The sequence below is a fragment of the Homarus americanus genome, unplaced genomic scaffold (assembly GCF_018991925.1).
Source record: "Homarus americanus isolate GMGI-L3 unplaced genomic scaffold, GMGI_Hamer_2.0 scaffold21247, whole genome shotgun sequence".
In the NCBI taxonomy this organism is placed as follows: domain Eukaryota; kingdom Metazoa; phylum Arthropoda; class Malacostraca; order Decapoda; family Nephropidae; genus Homarus; species Homarus americanus.
The window spans coordinates 161,780-183,890 of record NW_024754153.1 but is presented as its reverse complement, the minus strand read 5'-3'; the positions used below and the strand labels follow the sequence as shown (position 1 = coordinate 183,890).

Sequence of the window (22,111 nt, the reverse complement as noted above, 5' to 3'; positions counted from 1 at the left end):
AGTCAAGCTGATTCAGAGTTTAATGACTTCCCCATGGCTGATCCGAGTGCTGACCAGGAGAATGGTGACTTTGTCCTTAACCCAGAAAATAATGATCCCAAACCTTCCAGGCATAACATTCGAAATAGGAAAGATATCCCGAGCATAGCTCTGGCCAGCATGCGACACCACACTGGTCTCAGAGAAACTGCAGAGATAGCAACAGCTGCCTGGGTTGACGGTGGTTTGATAACACCTGATGATATTCACCTGGTGATAGATCATAACAAAGTAAGGAGAGTTCAGGAGAAACTTGTCAGTAACCTAGAAGAGGAGTTTGATAAGGGGATAAGAGAAAATGGAATCAATTGTTTGTTCTTTGATGGGAGAAGGGATGACACTAAAGTGTTCATGAAAGTTGGAGATTCTGACAAGTTGTTCCTGCCATGGTGAAGGAGAACACTACTCCTGCTGCGGCGGGCCAGGAGGAAATATTTGGCATTCCTCCAGAAGAATGACATCAGAAACCAACTGAGATAGTGGCAGATAACATTGTGAACTGGCTCAAAGAGAGGAACGTAGACCAGACCCTGCAGGCCATTGGAGGGGACAGCACCAACACGAACACAGGGTGGCAAGGGGAGTCATACAGTGGATAGAGCGGAAGATTGGGAGGAAGCTGGTCTGGGTTGTTTGTGACCTCCACACCAACGAGTTGCCACTCAGACATCTGATCCAGGAGCTGGATGGCAAGACTCTTTCAAACAACAGATGGTCTGGTCCTCTTGGCAAGATGCTGGACTCTGCCACTGGGTTAGAAATAAATCCGAGCTTTGAAAAAAATCACAGTTGGCCCTCCACTCGTTGAGCTTGCACATACTGTCATTGACGACCTGAGTACTGACCAGTACTATGGTTACATGATTTGCAGTGCCATCAAAACTGGGGTCATGCTTGCAATCAGACTTGCTTACCTGCAGATAGGTCAGTCCCACATTCTGGAGTGGCTCTGCGGCTCTCAGGTTCTGCAGAATTTGGGTGAAAGCTCATCATAAACTGAAAGGAACCAAGCACAACCTAGAGACTTATTGTCCAATTCATCGTGAGTGTCTACTTGCCAAATTGGTTCCAACACCAAGGTCAAGTCATGGATTGTCGAAAGGAATACGAGGCATATTCTCTTCAGCCAGGCTCCTGAGGTCAGCCAAGAGGTTGTTCAGATTATTAGACAGACTGTGAGGAGATCTTCCTGGTATGTGCTCATCGAGCAGTTTGCAGACAATGCTCTGCAGTAGGATGAGGAGGAGAGAAGAGTGGCAGTCAAAAAGATCTTGGATATGAGACTTATCGAGGATCTGGGCATGGCGAATCAGTTGGCATTCCCTTCAGGTCAGGAAGACTCCTGAAAGTCAATCTGGGTACCAAGACCCTCTTACCTGCAGCCTCACCAATGTTCAAGTCAGAGCTTTCCTGGACAACCCCATGCATGTCCCTGCCTGGCCCTCGCACACCCAGAGTATAGAGCGTTGTGTACAGCAAGTGAGCGAGGCCAGCAGTCACGTGTACAGCCAGAAGAGGAGGGAAGGCTACATCCGAGCTCAGGTGGTCAGCAGGGAGGTGATGAGTAGAAACAGAAGCAAGAAAGACATGTTCTCTATGGTGTGCAGCAACACCGGGTCGTAGTAGTAAAACCGGTTTTTGTATTTGATGATTTTGTTTTCTAAAGGAATATTAAATTTAATAAATGTGTCAAGATCATTCGTTTCACTATTCTGGATCATTTTCATCCTAATAAATTAACCTGATACATTTACTTTACTTTAAATAAGCTATTTAGTGGTGTTGGTAAAAGGGTGGGAATACTGAATTTTCATAAGATTTCAAGTTAAAATTTACCTAGCAAAAAATGAAAACTTTTCAAATCTGAAGATATCACATGATTCTGCATATAGAACTACATCATTAATACCATGGGCCGATTTTTCAAACTCAAAAAAAAAAAAAATTCGCCACCGTATGACACACCCTACTGCAATACAGTAATACCCCGCTTTACGCGTTTTTTTTTTACGCGTTTGCATTTACGCGGCACCCTGCCAGAACCAGAATTCCCACTTTACGAGGTGCATCTACTCATATACACGCGTGAAATATAATTTTTTTTTATTTAGCTCATAAAATTCATACAAATTACCTGGCCAGATATAATTTACATTGCTGGAATTCTTACAATTTGATGATCATTTTGAATATAAGCATCATAGATTTTGCATTACACATACAAATTTTAGATCTAATGCAAGTATTTTGTTTACTCAGAGCAAATATGTTATTTTTTGTGCAAAATATATGAAGTGTATATTCAAAATATTCCTGGTCTTGCAAGGAATCCAGCAATGTCAATTATATTATCCTAACTTTAGTCTGAGGTATTATTGATTACTAAAAATGTAAATATAATGTTATAACCCAATCATTTCTCTGGTAGGGAGGGAAGGTGGGGGTGAGGGGTAGGGAGGGACCCAGGGAGCAGGTGGGAAGAAGGGGGAGGTATGGTATTTTGATTGACAGATAGTATTTGGGTACGTATATTTTGTTTATTTATTGAAGATATTTGTTTTAGCTCATAAAATTCATACAAATTACCCGGCCAGAATGTAATTTACATTGCTTTCATTCTTACAATTTGATGATCATTTTGAATATAAACTTCATAGATTTTGCATTAGACATACAAATTTTAGATCTACTGTAAGTATTTTGTTTACTCTGAGCAAATATGTTATCTTTTGTGCAAAATATATGACGTGTATATTCAAAATATTCCTGGTCTTGCAAGGAATCCAGCAATGTGAACTATTTTTTCCTAACTATAGTCTGAGGTATTATTTATTACTATAAAAGTAAATATTCTGTTTTCTCCCAAACATTTCTCTGGTAGGGGTGGGGGGTAGGGAGGGAAGGACCGACCGACCCAGCTGGCATGGTGGGAAGAGGGGGGGGGGAGGCAATGTCGGGTATTTTGATTGACAGACAGTGTCGTGAAAAATTTTTTTTTTTTTATTAACTGAAGATATTTGTTTAAACTCATAAAATTCATACAAATTACCCGGCCAGAATATAATTTACATTGCTGGAATTCTTACAATTTGATCATCATTTTGAATATAAACATCATAGATTTTGCATTAGACATACAAATTTTAGATCTAATGTAAGTATTTTGTTTACTCTGAGTAAATATGTTATCTTTTGTGCAAAATATATGACATTTATATTAAAAATATTCCTGGTCTTGCAAGGAATCCAGCAATGTCAATTATATTATCCTAACTTTAGTTTGAGGTATTATTTATTACTATAACTTAAAATCTAGTGTTTTCCCCCAAACATTTCTCAGAGAGGGAAGAGCCAGCGAGTGTGAGAAGAGGGGGAGGGGGGGGGGGGAGTTCAGTCCATTATTTGAATGGACATTAACTTGGCGACTGTATTTCTCTATTTCTCTTAAATATTAATTGTGTGTGTGTACCATCATAAAATTAAGATGTTAATTTTACTAGAACATAGGTATTGTGTCGAGGAAAAGTGGAGTTTGGGGGTCTCCCTGGTCTCTATTTCAATTAATCCCAAATGTTATGTTATTCACTTTACGCGTTTCTCTGCGTTTCTCTCGCATTACGCTGTAATGCGGGCCTCCGTGGGTTCAATTGACTGTGTAAAGTGAGGGTTCACTGTAGTATTTATTAAGTGATGATAAATACACAACTGTACTAATTTACTAAGTGTTGAAGAAAGATGTTGTGGTAAGCCAATCAGCTGTTTGCTCTTTGTAAACAATGACTCACGGTGTTCAGTGTGGGATTCTTTTTTCAGGAAAGCCGATTCTTTTAGGATAATATTTTAAAAACGTGTCACCAAATGGTCTTAAATTATATGAGAATTATGGTGAAAATGCATAAAGAAGTGTTAAAGGAATTTTGGGGGGGGGGGTGGGAAGGGGTACCCACCTGTGCTACCCTCCCCTCTGCCAGCTGCTCCCGATAAATGCTTGTCTTCCACATACAATATACTCCTACACTTATCGTACTGTACAGTACAGTGATCCCTTGGTTAACAAAATTTCGGTTAACGAATTACCTTCCATAAGATTCTTCACTTCGGTTAACGAAAAAATTTCGGTTAACGAATTCCTTACAAATTTTTCCCAACATGTTTTTGCCTGCTCACCAGCTGTAGTATTAGTCTGCCAATACAGTAATCGGGTTTTAGGGCTTAAATTCGTTACCATTTGAGTAAATATCAAGAAGGTTGTACTATTCAATAATTTTCCAAGTCTTATATTAAAGTTTTTAGTCATTTTAACAATTATTTAACATAATTGAAGTACAGGGAACTAGTTTTTAGCGCGCCAAACACCACTTGACTCCCCCAGAATGGCGTCACTTTGTGTGTCTTCTCAGTGGAGGAAGCATCTTGCTTGACTCTCTTGAACATAAACTATTTTTACGTTTTTACAGTACAATTATTGGTCATTCTGAAGTTTATTTTACATATTGACAATATATAATGCAGTGCAGTGTTGATTTAAAGAAAATAATCTTGAATTACTCCAAGTGAAATAAAATTTTAGGGGTGAAATGGCAGCATGGGGTGACTTCTCTTCCACCCCAATGCCTTCCCTTCTCCTCCACCCCCCATTCTAATTCCCATCATCATCACCATCAACCAGGAGCCTTCTACACGCACACCTCAGAGTAAGGGTACTTTACTGCATTTATTTTTAGTTTGTATGTAATTTTTGGTGAGCTGGAACCAATTACCCAAAATCTCATTAAAACAATGGTTTCGGTTAACGAAATTTTCGGTGAACAAACGACCTTCTGGAACGAATTGTGTTCGTTAACTGAGGGACCACTGTATACAGTTTTCTCTTTATTCATAAGATAAATTCTGTGGTTAATTACATATAATACTTTACAGTAAATAACAATCATCTCGGTGACATCAGCTGTTGACAACCAGACTTCTATGTCAGATTTTCAACCCAGAGAGCTCCGTTTCATATTTTTTTATTGTTGCTGTAAAATTATTTTAATAACCTCATTGTACACTTAGAGACCTTAGTTGTTGAAGTGCAGTAGTAATATGTTATCAACTGATTTTCTGTAAACAGTTCAGATAAGCAGAGTTTTCTCCAACCCTCATTATTGAATTCCGTTTTTTTTTTTTTTTACTGGAGTTTCAGTTGATTTGATAAGAAGTGTTTTTGTAGGAAAATATCTAGAATTTTGGAAATTAAACAAGGAGGGGGAAATACTAAGGTTTTAGATTTAAACTGAAAAATTTACTTCGCTGGGGACAAATTATGAAGAAATTGTATGGCTAAGCTTATGTATGATGTTAAATTTCATTCTGAACAAATCCCTCAAGTTTGTGTTCAGGTCTTCATCAATTTTTATAACACTAATTGTCATTAAAATGAATGACCTAGTGGCTATATTACACTAAGTCGGGCTGTGTAATATGCCTTTTTTCCTGCTTATTGTTTGTCCAGTTTGTTTGTCTTGAAAACTCGATCATCTACTGAGCATAAATGTGGAACAGCAGTCATAATGAATTTTTCCCATGAGTCACTATTGCTAAGTGTTGAGTACTTACAGATGGTGTTGGCCATGTGGGAATTACGGAGACAGAAAGCTGGATGGCCCTACTTATACTTCAGCCGTGTAATAACAGTTGAAACTTTTCTGCTGGTAGCAAGAGTGGTGAGTATTTAATAATATTTGACAGTATTCATTATTGTTTAAGTTGATTCTTCTCCAGTGCTGCCACTTACAGTTTAACCCATAAAGCATCCACCAATTCTGGTAAAAGTCCTCTTGTTGTGTCCAGAAAAACAATTGATTTTATTTTTATTTTTGTATAAAAGGTGAATTTTTTTTTTTTAATTTTGTTCCCTGGGCATTTAAACTTCCTGCTATGCATTATTATGTGTACGTACATTAAGTCCTCGCTTAATGTCGGGTTTTTTTTCCTGAAAACGCGACGTTAAACAAAACGTTAAATGGATGAATTTTCCCCATAAGAAATAGATAAAATACGGGAGTTATGTTCCTGAGACTCCCTTTGTCCCATGAAAAAAGTTACATATACAGAAAATCATTGCTATTTCTATAGAGAATAGTATATAGAACTACAGTACTGTACTTAGTTTGTATTGGAGCGGAGGAGGAGGGCGGGAGAGGCGGAGGGTGATGAGTCACTGAGACTCTGTGGCTGCCTCCTCCTCCTCCTGCTCTGACTGGGGTTCCTCCGCTGCTGCTTGCTCCTCCTTCGTTGATGTTTGCTCCTCCTCCGTTGTTGGCGGGAATGTCTCAGCAGCAACTGTATCTGAACTGGCAGCTTCACCAGTCATCTTTATGTTGTGGAAGTTATATCATTGCTTAAATCGTTGAAACCAGCCTCGGCTGGCCATAAAGGTCTCTTCTTTCGATCCTTCACCCTCTGTTTCCTTCATGTCGTCAAACAAGGATCTGGCCTTATGCTGGATAACCATAAGGCTCACAGGGGCATTGCTTTGATTCTGGTACTCCATCCACATTGCCAGCATCTTTTCCACCTTCTCTATCACAGTGCTTCTAGTACGAGTCGTCTTAGTAGCACTCGGAGAAAAACCACTTCCAGCACTAACCTTAATCTTGTCAGCGTTGGTCCGGATAGTACGCACTGTAAACGCCTTAGTTAAGGACGTTCAGGTGATAGGCAAGTCGAAGGGAATGATTGAAACCCGTCTTTTGACGCATTCAATATTTATTGATGTGGTCAAAACCTGCAGACAACAAGGCGTTCATTAACATTAGTATTACATGGTGATCTATCTGATACATAATTAGTTAGTCAAGCACAATTTATCTTAATTATAATTGATTATTGAGCATAATGACATGATACAAAGTTCATAACTCTATTAATCTTAGCTACACTTCATTCCGCGTTGTCTTATTGCTTCAGATAAGGCAGGAACGAGTGGGGATAATTAGTCGACAATATTTCAGTACTGAGGGGTATGTCATCACTTTGGCTGTACTTACAAGTGCGGGTCAATGCAAACCAGTATGGTGTTCCAAGGGAAGATAGTTCTGTGTAAATTGTTCCAGTACAAAACTCGGCCAGGATTGGGAGTTGTTGTTCACCACTGCTAGCAGAGTGTTGGTCCTCACAGCATCACTTGAGGGGGCAGTCTCCTAGAGTCCAGGCAACCACGCCGCCTTTTAAACCATACATTAGCAGAGTCATGATCTCTTCTCTGTAAACACCGCCCACCCCCTAATCTTTGTTCGGGTAAGGCAGCAAAAACGTCAGCACTGACACTAGTGTTGACGCAGCGATGAAAACACTCCCGGCGATGCCAGCACTTACTCCAGTGGCGATGACACTCCCGGTGGTAAACACCCCTCCCCCCCCCCAATCGCTACATTTGGTGTGGTAACAGGCCGCGTGTGGGGTGGGGGAGGCACATGGTTGTTGACACCAACGATAAAGCCAGCGGCGATAACACGCACCTTTGTCGGGGTTAGACCAAGCACAGCGGCTATGTCCACAACACGTTGCCCTTTTTCAAATCGGGTTAATACATCCATTTCCGAAGCAAGGGTAATGGTCTTATGTTGCTTCTTCACTACACTAGCATCAGTAGCACTTGATGGGGGTTTGGAAGCCATTTTGAATGGTAAGAGTGCAGTTTTAGAGCAAAAGCACTTAAGCACACATGAATGATGTGAAGTCGTAACAGAGACTGGCTTGGCGTCGCTGTGACGTTCAGCGAGTGAGGGCAGTGGGCCGAGCCGAGAGAGCGTAGCGCGGCCAGACGAGCGGGTGATGCACTGTAGAAAGTAGTCCGCGACAACGCAAAACGATGTAGTATCGGATCACCGTGACGTTAAGCGAATTTTTGGTCTCATAAAGTTTAACGACGTAGTATCAAAACGACGTTATGCGAGGACTTACTGTATGTGCATTTCAGGGAATTCCCCGGGGCTTCTCATGCAAGGGAACCAAATAGAATTGTCAAATTATTTTTCTCTATTGCATTCATAAATAGTTTATTTCTTTCCTCTCTTTACTCACATGCTCATGGAAAACTATGTAATAAATAATTTTATTTTAAGGTTTTACTAATTTATTTTGTCTTGATGGATGTATGTACATAGTATAACTAGGAGCATGCGACAGCAACAATCCACCTCCACCGCCTGGGCAGGCTGACTGAACATAACCAATGCTAGATTTTAGTTTTCTTTCAATAAACTGGATTTTGTCATTGTTTTTTATCTGCTTAGTTAAATTTGATATATTTTTATTGATTTATATGACTTCTGAATAAAATTTAATTTAAATTATTTTTTTAGACACTTGATAAAAAATAACATTATAATGGCAACACACACTACCTCACTCCACCAAAACAGTACAATGTATTTTGTGAGTTGGATACAAAAAAAAATGTTAGATATGAAAAAATATGTTGCAATGCAAAGACACTTCAATAAAAGTTGCTACAACCTCTAAGCTACACTATTTAGTGTCTGTAAAAGAGACAATGAACAAGGGAGGAATAAATGTGAGATAAGGCAGGGAGGCCAGCTCTGTCCCTCACACCCTCACCTCCACCTCCTCCCAATTCATCCGAGCGCCCGGAACAATTGCCACTAGACCTGTTTTCACTTATTTAGGCTGTTAGTTGTCACTGGTGAGCATGGGAGATTCGTAAATACAGTACTGTATGTTTTAAAACTGCGGTGATGCTGTAGTGACAATACTATCCTGCTGTTTTGAAATGGTGGTGACATTTAATGGGTTAAAGATTACACCTAGGGGCAAGGCATTAAAATTTTGAATAGATGTGTCACTTTTTGTGGCAGGAAATATACACTTGTTATGATTGCACATCCTTTTATAGCATTGATGTAGGAGAGGATTTCCTGCTTGTACAGGTAATTGGCATCTCAGTTAAGGAAAAAAACTTTATAATAGATTTACATAAAAATTACAACTTTATTTTAACTTTCAGACTCTGGGAGTTTATGCCATCATATTCTTATGGAACTCTTCCTTGATTGATGGTTTACGAAACACAAGTGATGGCTATGATTGGTGGGAGTCCCCGCACGTACGCGTGCCAGGATACTTTGTCTATCCTTGTGTTATTGCAGCAGCATATGGTGTGATTGTCAGTATTGAAGGAACTCTTTCTCATTTCTCTGGTGAAGTACACGGCAAGTTGGTGAGTAGAATATACTGATTTTTTGTAACTTTTAAATTTACATAACTTTTTGATGATTGCAAAGGTAGAAGGTAGAAAACAATTTAAAGGGAGGTTATTTATATCGTAAGTGTGAAGAGGAAGATTTGTTTGTAATGATATTTGAATGATTGTGAGGGAAGGTACAGTGTTATGATTGTGGGGGAAGGTACAGTGTTATGATTGTGGGGGAAGGTACAGTGTTATGATTGTGGGGGAAGGTACAGTGTTATGATTGTGAGGGAAGGTACAATATTATAATTGTGAGGGAAGGTACAATATTATAATTGTGAGGGAAGGTACAATATTATAATTGTGAGGGAAGGTACAGCATTATGATTGTGAGGAAAAGTACATTACAGTACAGACAGTCCCCGAGTTATGAATGGGCAGAGTTGTAAAGTAACTAAATAAATTTGCTTGAATACTGTACTCAAGCAAAATTTTTGGGCACTGTATTTACTTTTTAAAAAGTACTCAAATTATTAAGTACTTTTACTTTTACTTAAGTGTGGTTTTCTACAGTAGAACGTCGATATAACATGAGATACGTTTCAAGAGAGGTCACTTTAAACCGATTTCGCACTAAATTGAAGTGTTGTTTCAATGGAATAATTTAGCTTGGTACATGAGAGAAACACAAAATACTATATCCTAGAATAAACAAAACATTGTTTTTTGTAGTATTATGTTAAAACAAACACTCATAAATCAACACAGCTAAAATTATGGGACTTGAAATGGTCTGTTTACTGGTGATCAGCTTATGGGAAGATGGGAGGGGGGGGGAGAGGTGAGGTGATATAATTGACAGTTGATGCCAAGGTGTAGTGCTTATTTATTTATCTGTCCTTAAGAGTGACTAAGTTTTTCTCTTATAAAATGTCACTGAACTGACATGGGAGAATAAAATTAACATTGCTGGAATTCTTATAAGATAATGATTAGTTTGAATATAATCAATCATGCTGTAGTTTGCACTAGACAAAAATTTAATAATCATTTAGTACATTATTTTGAGCACATGTACAGTACAGGTTTGCCTTAAGGACAGTGTAGCGTGCCCAGAGAAACATTAAGCGCGAAATTTAAAATATGATGCGCCAGATTGACTCGCGCAAAATAGGAAAGATTCGCTTTAAATTAAAACATTGTCCTTAATTGTGGGTGTCGCTTTAAATCAATAATCTTCAATTGAATCGCTTTAAATCGACATTCTACTGTACCTTTACTCCAATACAATTGAAAAAACAAAAATCGTTACAATGTTACAAGCAAACTAATAATATATTTTTTAATTAATTAATTATTAACTATAGTAAAAGAGTTGTGTGGGTGGAGGGTTTGGTGTGGCTGGAGCCATGAAGGGTACGGTGTGGGGAGACACCATGCGGTCACTTATATAGAGGTCTCATAAGGTGAGGTGACATCAGGTCAGGTCAGGTCAGATCAGGTCAGATCAGGTGGTAGTAGCCATGACAGCGGATTTCCCCTTTGCTCTTCTTGTGTCCATTAGCACATTGACCATCCACCTCACCTAGCCTACCCTTTTATCCCCCCTCCCCCATCGAATCCTCTCTTCTCCCCCCCCCCACCTTTCCTTCAGGGGCTTGGTCTTCCCATTAGCTGTCAGTTGCTCTGTGCATATATCTGTACCTAAAATTAATTTCAAAGAGGCTGTGGTTCTAAATTGTCTTACATAATTCCATCTTAGATATAAAGCTTGTATCTATACATACTTGTGAAACTGAGTGTATTTAAAATTCTGCTTAAGTAACTAAGTACAGTTGTACCCCACTTAACGCGGTCAATTGAACCCAGAGGGTCCCGCGTTAAGTGAAAACCGCGTTAAGTGAATAACAGAACATATGGGATTAATTCCAATAGAACCCAGCCCGACCCCCAAACTCCACTTTTTGACGACAAATAACTATGTTGTAGTAAAAATAACATCTTAATTTTATGATGGTACATGCACACAATTAATACTTAAGAGAAATAGAGAAATACAGTCGCCAAGTTAATGTCCATTCAAATAATGGACTCAACTCCCTCCCCCTCTTCTCACACTACACTCACTGGCTCTTCCCTCTGAGAAATTTTTTGGGGAAAACCAGGTATAGTAATAAATAATTCCTCAAACTAAAGTTAGGATAATATAATTGACATTGCTGGATTCCTTGTAAGACCAGGAATATTTTGAATATAAATGTCATATATTTTTCACAAAAGATAACATATTTACTCAGAATAAACTTTACATCTAAAATTTGTATGTCTAATGCAAAATCTATGATGTTTATATTCAAAATGATCAGCAAATTGTAAGAATTCCAGCAATGTAAATTATATTCTGGCCGGATAATTTGTATGAATTTTATGAGCTAAAACAAATATCTTCAGTTAATAAAAAAAAAAAAATATTCTTCGACACTATCTGTCAATCAAAGTACCCCACCTTGCCTTCCCCCCCTCTTCCAACCGCGTGGTCAGTCCCAACCCTCCCCCCACCCCCACCAATCCTCCATTCAAGAGTTTTTAACATTTAGTATTAAATAATACCTCAGATTAAAGTTAGGATAATATAATTGACATTGCTGGATTCCTTGTAAGACCAGGAATATTTTGAATATAAATGTCATATATTTTGGACAAAAGATAACATAATTACCTAGAGAACAATTTTTATCTAAAATTGTATGTTTAATGCAAAATATATGTTGTTTATATTCAAAATGATCACCAAATTATAAGAATTCCAGCAATGTAAATTATATTCTGACCGGGTAATTTGTATGAATTTTATGAGCTAAAACAAATATCTTCAGTTAAAAAAAAAAAAATAATTCTTCACGGGGTAACAGATGGTCGGTCGGTCGGTCCCCTCCCTCCCCCCCACCCCCCACCAACCGTCCCAAGGAGATGTGTGGGATAACCACTAAATTTTAATAAATAATACCTCAAACTAAAGTTAGGATAATATAATTGACATTGCTGGATTCCTTGTAAGACCAGGAATATTTTGAATATAAATGTCATATATTTTGGACAAAAGATAACATAGTTACCTAGAGAAATATTTTTATCTAAAAATTGTATGTTTAATGCAAAATATATGTTGTTTATATTCAAAATGATCACCAAATTATAAGAATTCCAGCAATGTAAATTATATTCTGGCCGGGTAATTTGTATGAATTTTATGAGCTAAAACAGGCAGTCAGGCAGGGTGGCGGGTGGGGGGTGGTGCGAATCTAAAAATAGCTCTCGAGCCGGACACTCACCGCGTATGTGATGAAAAATGCCGCGTTAAGTGAAAGTTCAGCTTTGGCAAGGCACCGCGTATATGCGAAAACGCGTTAAGTGAAAGCGCGTTAAGCGGGGTAAAACTGTACCACTAACATCCCCCCCCCCCCTTGCCACCAACACCCTCCAGATATTACGTGGTGCAAAAAATTCGGCTTCTCATCAATTAGAAGTGGAAAATGGTGTCACCACATCCCAATTAAGGGACGATTCACAGTGAGTCTTAGTCAGACTCGGTCATTATGGATGCAACAATCATCCACAAACTCCTCAACTGAAGGAGCTTGGTAGCTACTTGGTATGCCCAGGGGATAGAATGGAGCTATTGAAGTCTTTCCCGACATATGCGACTTATCTCTCAAGCTTAAGGGGAGTTTCCGGCTTTAAGATGTCGGTGCTTTTAATTTTGGTCGATTGTTGTTATATTCCTGTCATCATTCAAGGATTATTATGTACATCAGTTCTAGCCACATAGCCCCCTTCTACCTTTTCAACTTTTTCAACCCCTTACCCCTTTTCTCACCCGTTTCTAAATTTTCATGGCAGTATTTCTCTAACTTTTTCCGACTTTGCCTTGAAATTGATATTGCTAAGAGATCTATTATTGTCATTGAATATTACAAGGCGATATGGTTGTTTTGTCTTTGGTTTTAGGGGTATAAATTTTTCAAGTTTGGTATAAATTTTTTTCAAAATGTCGAGATAAAGTATTCGACCAAAAATAAATCTTACAAGATAGAATAATTGGAAGATGGAATTATGTTGAGGAAAGATTCTTCCTCTGATGAGTTTTTATTTCATTGAAATCAGCCAAAAACTGGCAGAGAAATTCCAATGTGAGTGTTGGAAAAGTTCATTTTGGGATACAGGCTGATAAAGTTTCTCAACCTTTCTGCCCTGTTTAAGTGCTCATTCTGAGCTGATTTTACATGTAATATCTTATTTTTGTGTGTATTTTTACATCTCCAACTTCACTCCAGTTATATTCTTTACATGAGGTAGAGGTGAGGGGTGGAAGGCTGGGGCTGGGCTGCCTCAATGTTTCTCCTGGGATGGCTGTTACTGTCGTCAGTCTTAGTGATATTTTCTTGTTTTGTTTTGTTTTACTGCTCTTGGCACATGCTTCTTTTAGTTGTCTTTTATGTTTTAAATCATGTGCCATCCTGATATTCAAGGAGAGAAGCCTGGTACAGCAGTACAAGTGAGGTAAGATGTGCGGCACCGCAGAGTACACACCACCTCTCCTTGACAAGGCCTCAGACCTGCTGAATATTGGTGTGTTGTGTCTGCTTCCCTGCACTCGCCAAAGAGGAAGAGTTGCCTGAAATCAATTTCTAAGTCTTTTTTGTGTTTTTTATTCTCTATTTTGGAGGATGTGGGAATGGGGGGGGGGGGCATACATAGCTGCATAAAGATACAAATATCACTTAAAACTCCTTCCACATACTGCCATAGTCAACACCTTTGCTTGGGAATTTTTGCACATACAGTAGACTCTCGCCAATAATGTCTAATAGGTACCTGAAAAACGCTGTTATTAGCGAAAACGTTATTTGTGTGACATTAAAATACATGTAAAAAGGGTTTATCGGTGCTGCCGCCCCAAGAATTTCACACATTTTTTTCCCATTGAATCCCTCGTAACACCTTTTGTTAGAAATAAAAAATTTTTTATTCAATCCTCAAAATAAAGAATTTGAGTAATATAACACCTACCTTGGGGGAGTTTGTGAGGTGCTTGGTGTGATGAATGTTCCGAGGCTGGGGCATGGAGGCTACTGCGTCGAACCTTCGCCCACTTCCCTGGCCCCATCTCCATCCCCACGCTGGCCTCTCGCACCTGGTTCACCCACTTCCGCTAACACTTCATCAAACTCTGCAAAGTCAAAATCTTCAGGCATTTCCCCAATGTCATCAATGTCTTCATCAACTTCAACCTCTCTCTGTTGGTCTTCCTCGGCTGGCCGGCGTTGTGAAAGAAAGCGAGTGATGAGTGACTGCTGCCGGGCATTCACTCGCTCGTTGTACTGCATTTGGTATTTTCTTGAAATAGATTTTACAGATCCAATCAATTGCTCCCTTTCACCTGAGTCAATCTCAATGTCTTGGATCATCTCTTGAAGGCTGGTACAGACACCCGATAAGAGTGACAGCTTCTGTGTCGTCGCTTTCCTCTGCTCGGTCTCCCCTGCATCAATCGCTGCATCACCACTCTCACCACCTTCTTCATCCTCCAGGAGATCCTCGACATCATTTGTGTTACCTTCTTGCATCAGTTCTTCTAAATCTTCCCGAGTCACTTCTTGAAATCCTGGGGCTGGGATACTGCAGACGGTTTCCAACACTTGGTTCTTTAACTCTGCTGGCTGCTGTCTCTTCGTCTCGGCAGACTTGAGTTGTGGCAGGAGTGCCTACCAGGCATGCCTAACGGTTGCTTTTGTAGTATTTCCCCAGGCTTTTACAAAGAAATTGACTGCCTGGTAAATGTTATAATTTTTCCAGAAGGCAGTAACAGTCATTTTGGAGGTTGCAGGTACGCCAGGTGGAACAGGGGCGAAGGGGGTTCCAGGTGGGGGAGTGGAGACGGAGGCTGTGGGTGAGCCAGGTAGAGCAGAGGAGGCGGCGGGGGGAGGATGCTCCTCCTCGTTACTGCTGACAGTTTTAGCATTTTCCTTCATTTCTTCATGTTTATCAGTTTCCTTCCTCATCTTGTCATGGACATAATTGTAGTACAGCAACTTTGCATTCGCTATGATTTCTTGGTCTAGTGGCTGTATTTTGGAGGTTGTATTTGGTGGGAGAAACACAACCTCAACGATAGGGTGATGTCCTACTAGAAATCGTGCATGACTGGGGACATTGTCTAGAAAGAGCACTACTTTGAAGGCTACATTCTTCTTCCGGCAGTATTCTTTGGCATCCTTAACAAAACAATCATCAAACCACTTCTTTGATAACTCCGTGGACATGTAGCCTTTATTTGTCTTTTCCCAGTAGACATTCAGTTTGGACATATCACATCCCTTGTAAGATCTTGGTCTTTTATATTTGTAGATCACCAGAGGCTTCATGAGGTAGTCACCTGAAGTATTACAGGTTAGGATGACACTAAAGCGATCCTTGGCCATTTTCACACCTTTTTCCTGTTTTTCTTTCTTAGAGATAAATGTTGCTTGAAGGGATTTTTTCCAAAACAACCCGGTCTCATCACGTTTAAAAATCTGATCCAGGTTATAACCTCCCTCTTGAATGATTTGATTGGCAATTTCAGGGAAGAAATCTGCAGTCACTAAGTCAGCAGACAAAACCTCACCCTGATACTTTGCATACTTTGTGCCACTTCTAGCCTTAAACTTATGCAGCCACCCTACGGAGGCATTGAAAAGAGGGGGAGACTTAATGTTTTTCTTTCGAGCTACAGCAGCCTACAATACCCTTGCTTGATTTCATATCTGAGGGCCACTAACACTTGCACTGTCTTTCATTCTACAAGCTAACCATTTCACAAGAAAATGCTCTGTTATCACAAACAACCTATTTCTATCACTTTTATCATTCATAGCTCGCCTCGCATTTCCATCACTACCAAAATATTTCTTAGCCAATGCAAAATACTCTTCTTGGTCTCCTTTAAGTTCCTCTTAATATTTTGCACTGTAGACTCAGGACAGTTAAATTTCCTCACAATATCAATGTTCCGTGCACCACTTTCAATGAGTTCGACAATCTGTTCTTTATCCTTGACCGAGTAGGTACACTTCTTGTGGCTTTGTCTCTTAGCTTTGGGGTCTTTTTTTCTCATTCACTTTAAAAGATCCCGGGCATTCAGGCGGCAAATCACTCCCTCCACCAACTCCACTAGCCCCCACAGGCAAAAACGCGGATCCTAGCAACCACTGGTTATAGAGGCGAAAATCTCACAAGTGGGCGCAGCACTGTATTCCACCGAGTGTGTGTGAGTGAAAGGGAGCAGACAACTACATCATCAACATGGCAGCAAATAAACGCTATCTTTGATGCACTCGGACGCTTCCTGCAAAATCTCCGTCATTCAAGAGAATCTAGACGTTATTATCGAAAATGGGTATCTATTGTAACTTACCGTTATTGTCGAAAACTTTATTGTGGAAGTTGTTATTGGCAAGATCCTACTGTATATACAGTGATCCTCAGTTAACGAAATTTCGGTTAACGAATTACCTTCCATAAGAATATTCAATTCGGTTTAAGAAAAAAATTCGGTGAATGAATTCCTTACTAATTTTTCCCAACATGTTTTTGCCTGCTTACCAGCTGTAGTACTAGTCCGCCAATACAGTAATCGGTTCTAGGGCTTAAATTCGTTACCATTTGAGTAAATTTCAATAATTTTAAAAGTTTTATATTAAAATTTTTAGTCATTTTAACAATTATTGAACATAATTGAAGTACAGTGAACCCTCGCTTTACGCGGTTTCACTTTACGCGTTTCTACATTTACGCGGTACCCTGCCAGAACCGGAATTCCCACTTTACGCGGTGCATCTACTCATATACGTGGGTGAAGTATAATTTTTTTATTTAGCTCATAAAATTCATACAAATTATCCGACCAGAATATAATTTACATTGCTGGAATTCTTACAATTTGATGATCATTTTGAATATAAGCATCATAGATTTTGCATTAGACATACAAATTTTAGATCTAATGCAAGTATTTTGTTTACTCAGAGCAAATATGTTCTCTTTTGTGCAAAATATATGAAGTGTATATTCAAATTATTCCTGGTCTTGCAAGGAATCCAGCAATGTCAATTATATTATCCTAACTTTAGTCTGAGGTATTTTATTTATTACTAAAAATGTAAATATACTGTTATACCGTATATCTCGGCTTATAAGACGGAATTTGAACATTAAAAAAAATCTGCTCAAAGTTAGGGGGTCGTCTTGATCACCAAGTATAAAATTCTTACCTCTTAAATATTGTGGTTTAGTGTGTCAAGAGTGGTGATGGAAACATCGTAAGCCACTCACAAGGTCCTACCACTAATTATTTTATACTGAAACTTACGTTTGGCAAGCTGGATTCAAATTAAGATTACCGGTATATTAAAATAATAAAAATGTATTATAAACCTGTCTAACATACCGTAAAAGAGAATTATACCCCTGTAATAAACACAGCTATCATCGCACACCCCTCCCCACGCCCCCCCCATTTGCCAGTGAGGAAACAAGAAAGGGAAAGTGACCGCGAGATTGGGCTATTTTTAGCCGTGGAGGTGGTCAGTAATGCATATCGGTATATTTACTGATAATAATACTTATCTCCTATAAATAATTAATTTAAAATTTATTTTTTTACAAGGAATATTCAGGAAATGACTGCATTAATTCTTGAAACTACCGACAGTTAAATACAGACGCTTAAGTGACATCACTAGTGTTTACACTACACCAGCTGGTAACATTTGATGCCATTACTTGAAGTGAATTGGCCTTATTTTAAGTAACTAACGATAAATAAATACAAAAAGTAAAAAAAAGATCAAAAGTGAGAAATAATATACTGTATGTATGTTGTGTTGTCAAAGTTAGAGGAACAATTGAAACTGCAATTGTGTGTAAATGAGGCAGAAAGTCAGGTCAGCACTGAACCTGGGACTTGGTCACAATTTTCGTGATGCCATATGGCAGCAGGGTCTGTGTGATACTCAGGTGGTCCTTACACTCCGGGGTAAAGGAAACACACTGATGTCAAGTCCGTAAGTTCTATTCCTGGTACAAACACAAAAGGAGTTAAGACAGGGGTAAACAGCGTCCTGTCTTGGAATCTCTCTGGGTATCTCTATCTGCGCATGCGCGTACAGCGCGCATGCGCCCAAAGCCTGAACTAACACTTGGTGACAAAAGGGAGTATGATTATAAAACATATAATACAGAGACCTGAATCAATAATGGTAAATAGTACAGAGTTACATATTACAGCCATATTCGTCTCGTATATCTACAGGGTCTACTATTAGACAACGCATTATGCTTCCAATATCTTCCCAGACGGTAGTATCTACCTGTTTGGTAGCTGCCTACTACCTACACAATTTTTAGTAATATTACTTTGATACATGATAAATTAGACAAACAATGAAAATAAACATCAAATTTAATTACCAAGACGCTTCCCATTGGCAGCTGTAAGAAGAGGGGGAGATGGGCTATTTTTATCCCGTCTTTGTGTCTGAAGTGGCCAGAGTAATACCATATATTTACTGATCATAATACTTATCTCCTATAAATAATTAATTTAAAATTTATTTTTTCCATAGAATATTCAGTAAATGACTTTTAAATAAATAAACAAATAATTCGGTAAATCTATTTCAAGTAAATGGAAAATAAGCAAACAAATGTTATTTACCACCACCCCTTCCCTCTGGCTCAGGGTGAGATGGAGGGGAGATAAAGAAGGCTATTTATAGCCCGTCTTTATGTCTGAAGTGACCAGTACCCTAATGCACCATAAATAATTCATTTAACATTTATTTTTTCTACATATATTTTGTTGTGTGTATATATATATATATATATATATATATATATATATATATATATATATATATATATATATATATATATATATATATATATATATATATATATATATATATATATATATATATATATATGTGTGTGTGTGTGTGTGTAATAATAATAATAATAATAATTAACGGTTTATTGAAAGAGCTTGGCAGCCAGAAGGCTGAAAATATACAGTTACATATTTGGGGAATGGATTACGACTTACAAATAATATACACACACACACTTGAATCTATTTATTGAAAGAGCTTGGCAGCCAGAAGGCTGAAAATACACAGCTACATATTTGGGGAATGATTGCCACTTACAACACATATACAAGTGACATAAGTGACACACAAATAAGACATATAGTAAACTTAGATGGGGATCAGCTCAACTACAGTTCATTTCAACATAGTGACAGTAGTAGGGAGTAGTGTTTACTTGGGAGTGAATACACTGATTTATTACATGTTATTGATAATTTTTACAATGGTTGGGACTGGGCTGTTCTTATAGCGATCAGTTCGTGCAACGGCGGGCTGGATGCGGTTGTGGTGTCAACAGCACTGGACAGGATCTCAGGTGGTGTAGGGCCGGTGTCGTATGGTGTAGAAGCCTACCAAATTTGCAGATGAGGCCGTGGTAGATGGTCAGTGAGAGCCGAAAGGGTCAGTAAGTTGAGCGCTTGATATGTGAGCAGGAAGGGGAGAGAATAATCTTGCATGCCCTTCTTTGCACTTTTTTTCTAGGTGTTTACGCTAGGCATTTAGGGAGGCACATCTCAGGTGGGGAGGCATAGGTGAGCTTGGGAAGTATGAATGTTGTGGTATACACTGAGAGCTCGTGGTGTGGAACTCCGAGGGACTTGAGTCGGCGGAGTGTAGGAGACGAAACTGGAGGATTTTGACAACCACTGACGCAGGGTTTCCAATTTAGTTTGTTGTCTATGGTGACGCCGAGGAGCTTCGTGGAATCTACAAATCTGGAGTGTTCGGACCTAGGGTAATGGAAGGAGGTGGACAATGAGAGAGTAAGTTGATGTGCATAACCATGGCCTTGGTATGGTTGATGGCAGGTTAAAGGGTGGTCTAGTTTTGGAGACTGTTCAATAAATCCTGAAGGGCGAGGTTGGGGAGCAGAATTGTTGACGCCGGATCCCAATGGTGAGTCGTCAAATATATTTCCAGAAGCGAAAGCAGGGGTTTCTTAGCATCATTGATGGTTATTAAGGAAGCAGAGTGGTCCCATCTGCCTTTTGGGACGCCACAGGTGAGTGACTGAAAGGTGGAGACAGCCCTCGAAGCGTAAATGGCTGCCGGTCACTGAGGAAGCCTGTAAGCTATGGTAAGGAGACTTCTCCGCCCGAGGTCAGCAGCTTTGTTTATGATTATATTGTGGTCGCATCAGGCCTAACGCTTTTAGTGAAATCAATGAAGGCGTACAGTTACAGACGTTTTTTTCGCTTTGAGATGGCGTGTATATGTAATCGAGAAAGCCACAAGACAGTGAGTGGTGGAGGAAGTTTTCATATGTTGCCAAATTGCTGAGGGTCTACGACTCCTGCAATATCAGCATAAGCTCAGTCAAAACACAAACCTTCATAGATTAGGGTTGGGTATTGGGGTGATTGCAACAGGTCGTAGAGGATTTAAGGATCAGGGCTGGTTGGACTTGGGCACTGGTGATACATAAGAGGTCTTCCAGCTTCGCCAAGCATCTGGCTTGACTGGAGAGAAGCATTGATGATGCAGCAGAGGTTTGAAAAGTCCCGTGGGGAGAACTCCTTGAATAGTATAGTTTCATTGGTAAGTCAATGGGGGTGGTAAGCGTTTTAATTTTAGTTTGTCAGGCGTTTTCGCGGCGTCAAATTCTCTACTAAGTCAGTGGGAAGGGGGCTGGTAGGTAAGCAGGGGAGAGTGGTTGTGTCAAGCCGTGGGAGCGTCTGACATAGTAGCGAAATGGTTATTTGTTTGCTCAGCTGCATCAACATTAGTGAGATGGCTAGGAAGGGGAGGGGTGTGTCATATTGTTTGTCCCACAGAGTTCTTTAAGCTTACCATACCATTGACTGATGTTGGTCTGCTTCAGGTGTTGTAATTGGTGTGTGTGTGTGTGTGTGTGTGTGTGTGTGTGTGTGTGTGTGTGTGTGTGTGTGTGTGTGTGTGTGTGTGTGTGTGTGTGTGTGTGTGTGTGTGTGTGTGTGTGTGTGTGTGTGTGTGTGTGTGTGTGTGTGTGTGTGTGTGTGTGTGTGTGTGTGTGTGTGTGTGTGTGTGTGTGTGTGTGTGTGTGTGTGTGTGTGTGTGTGTGTGTGTGTGTGTGTGTGTGTGTGTGTGTGTGTGTGTGTGTGTGTGTGTGTGTGTGTGTGTGTGTGTGTGTGTGTGTGTGTGTGTGTGTGTGTGTGTGTGTGTGTGTGTGTGTGTGTGTGTGTGTGTGTGTGTGTGTGTGTGTGTGTGTGTGTGTGTGTGTGTGTGTGTGTGTGTGTGTGTGTGTGTGTGTGTGTGTGTGTGTGTGTGTGTGTGTGTGTGTGTGTGTGTGTGTGTGTGTGTGTGTGTGTGTGTGTGTGTGTGTGTGTGTGTGTGTGTGTGTGTGTGTGTGTGTGTGTGTGTGTGTGTGTGTGTGTGTGTGTGTGTGTGTGTGTGTGTGTGTGTGTGTGTGTGTGTGTGTGTGTGTGTGTGTGTGTGTGTGTGTGTGTGTGTGTGTGTGTGTGTGTGTGTGTGTGTGTGTGTGTGTGTGTGTGTGTGTGTGTGTGTGTGTGTGTGTGTGTGTGTGTGTGTGTGTGTGTGTGTGTGTGTGTGTGTGTGTGTGTGTGTGTGTGTGTGTGTGTGTGTGTGTGTGTGTGTGTGTGTGTGTGTGTGTGTGTGTGTGTGTGTGTGTGTGTGTGTGTGTGTGTGTTTTTTTTTCTTCCCAAGTAAATGGAAAAATTTTACTCGACACAGACATTAGTTCCAGTTACCG

The 22,111-nt window shown here is 39.7% G+C and overlaps 1 protein-coding gene across 1 annotated transcript in view; it reads left to right on the top strand.

Moving 5' to 3' along the window:
• Positions 1-5,613: 5,613 nt before the first annotated feature.
• The window catches only part of LOC121855695, a 51,452-nt gene continuing 34,954 nt past the window's right edge, over positions 5,614-22,111 (top strand). Inside the window, exons 1-2 of the mRNA XM_042350778.1 lie at positions 5,614-5,744; positions 9,050-9,262. Coding sequence (XP_042206712.1) covers positions 5,640-5,744; positions 9,050-9,262 — 318 coding nt within the window. The 5' untranslated portion in view covers positions 5,614-5,639. The remainder of the gene's footprint in view (positions 5,745-9,049; positions 9,263-22,111) is intronic.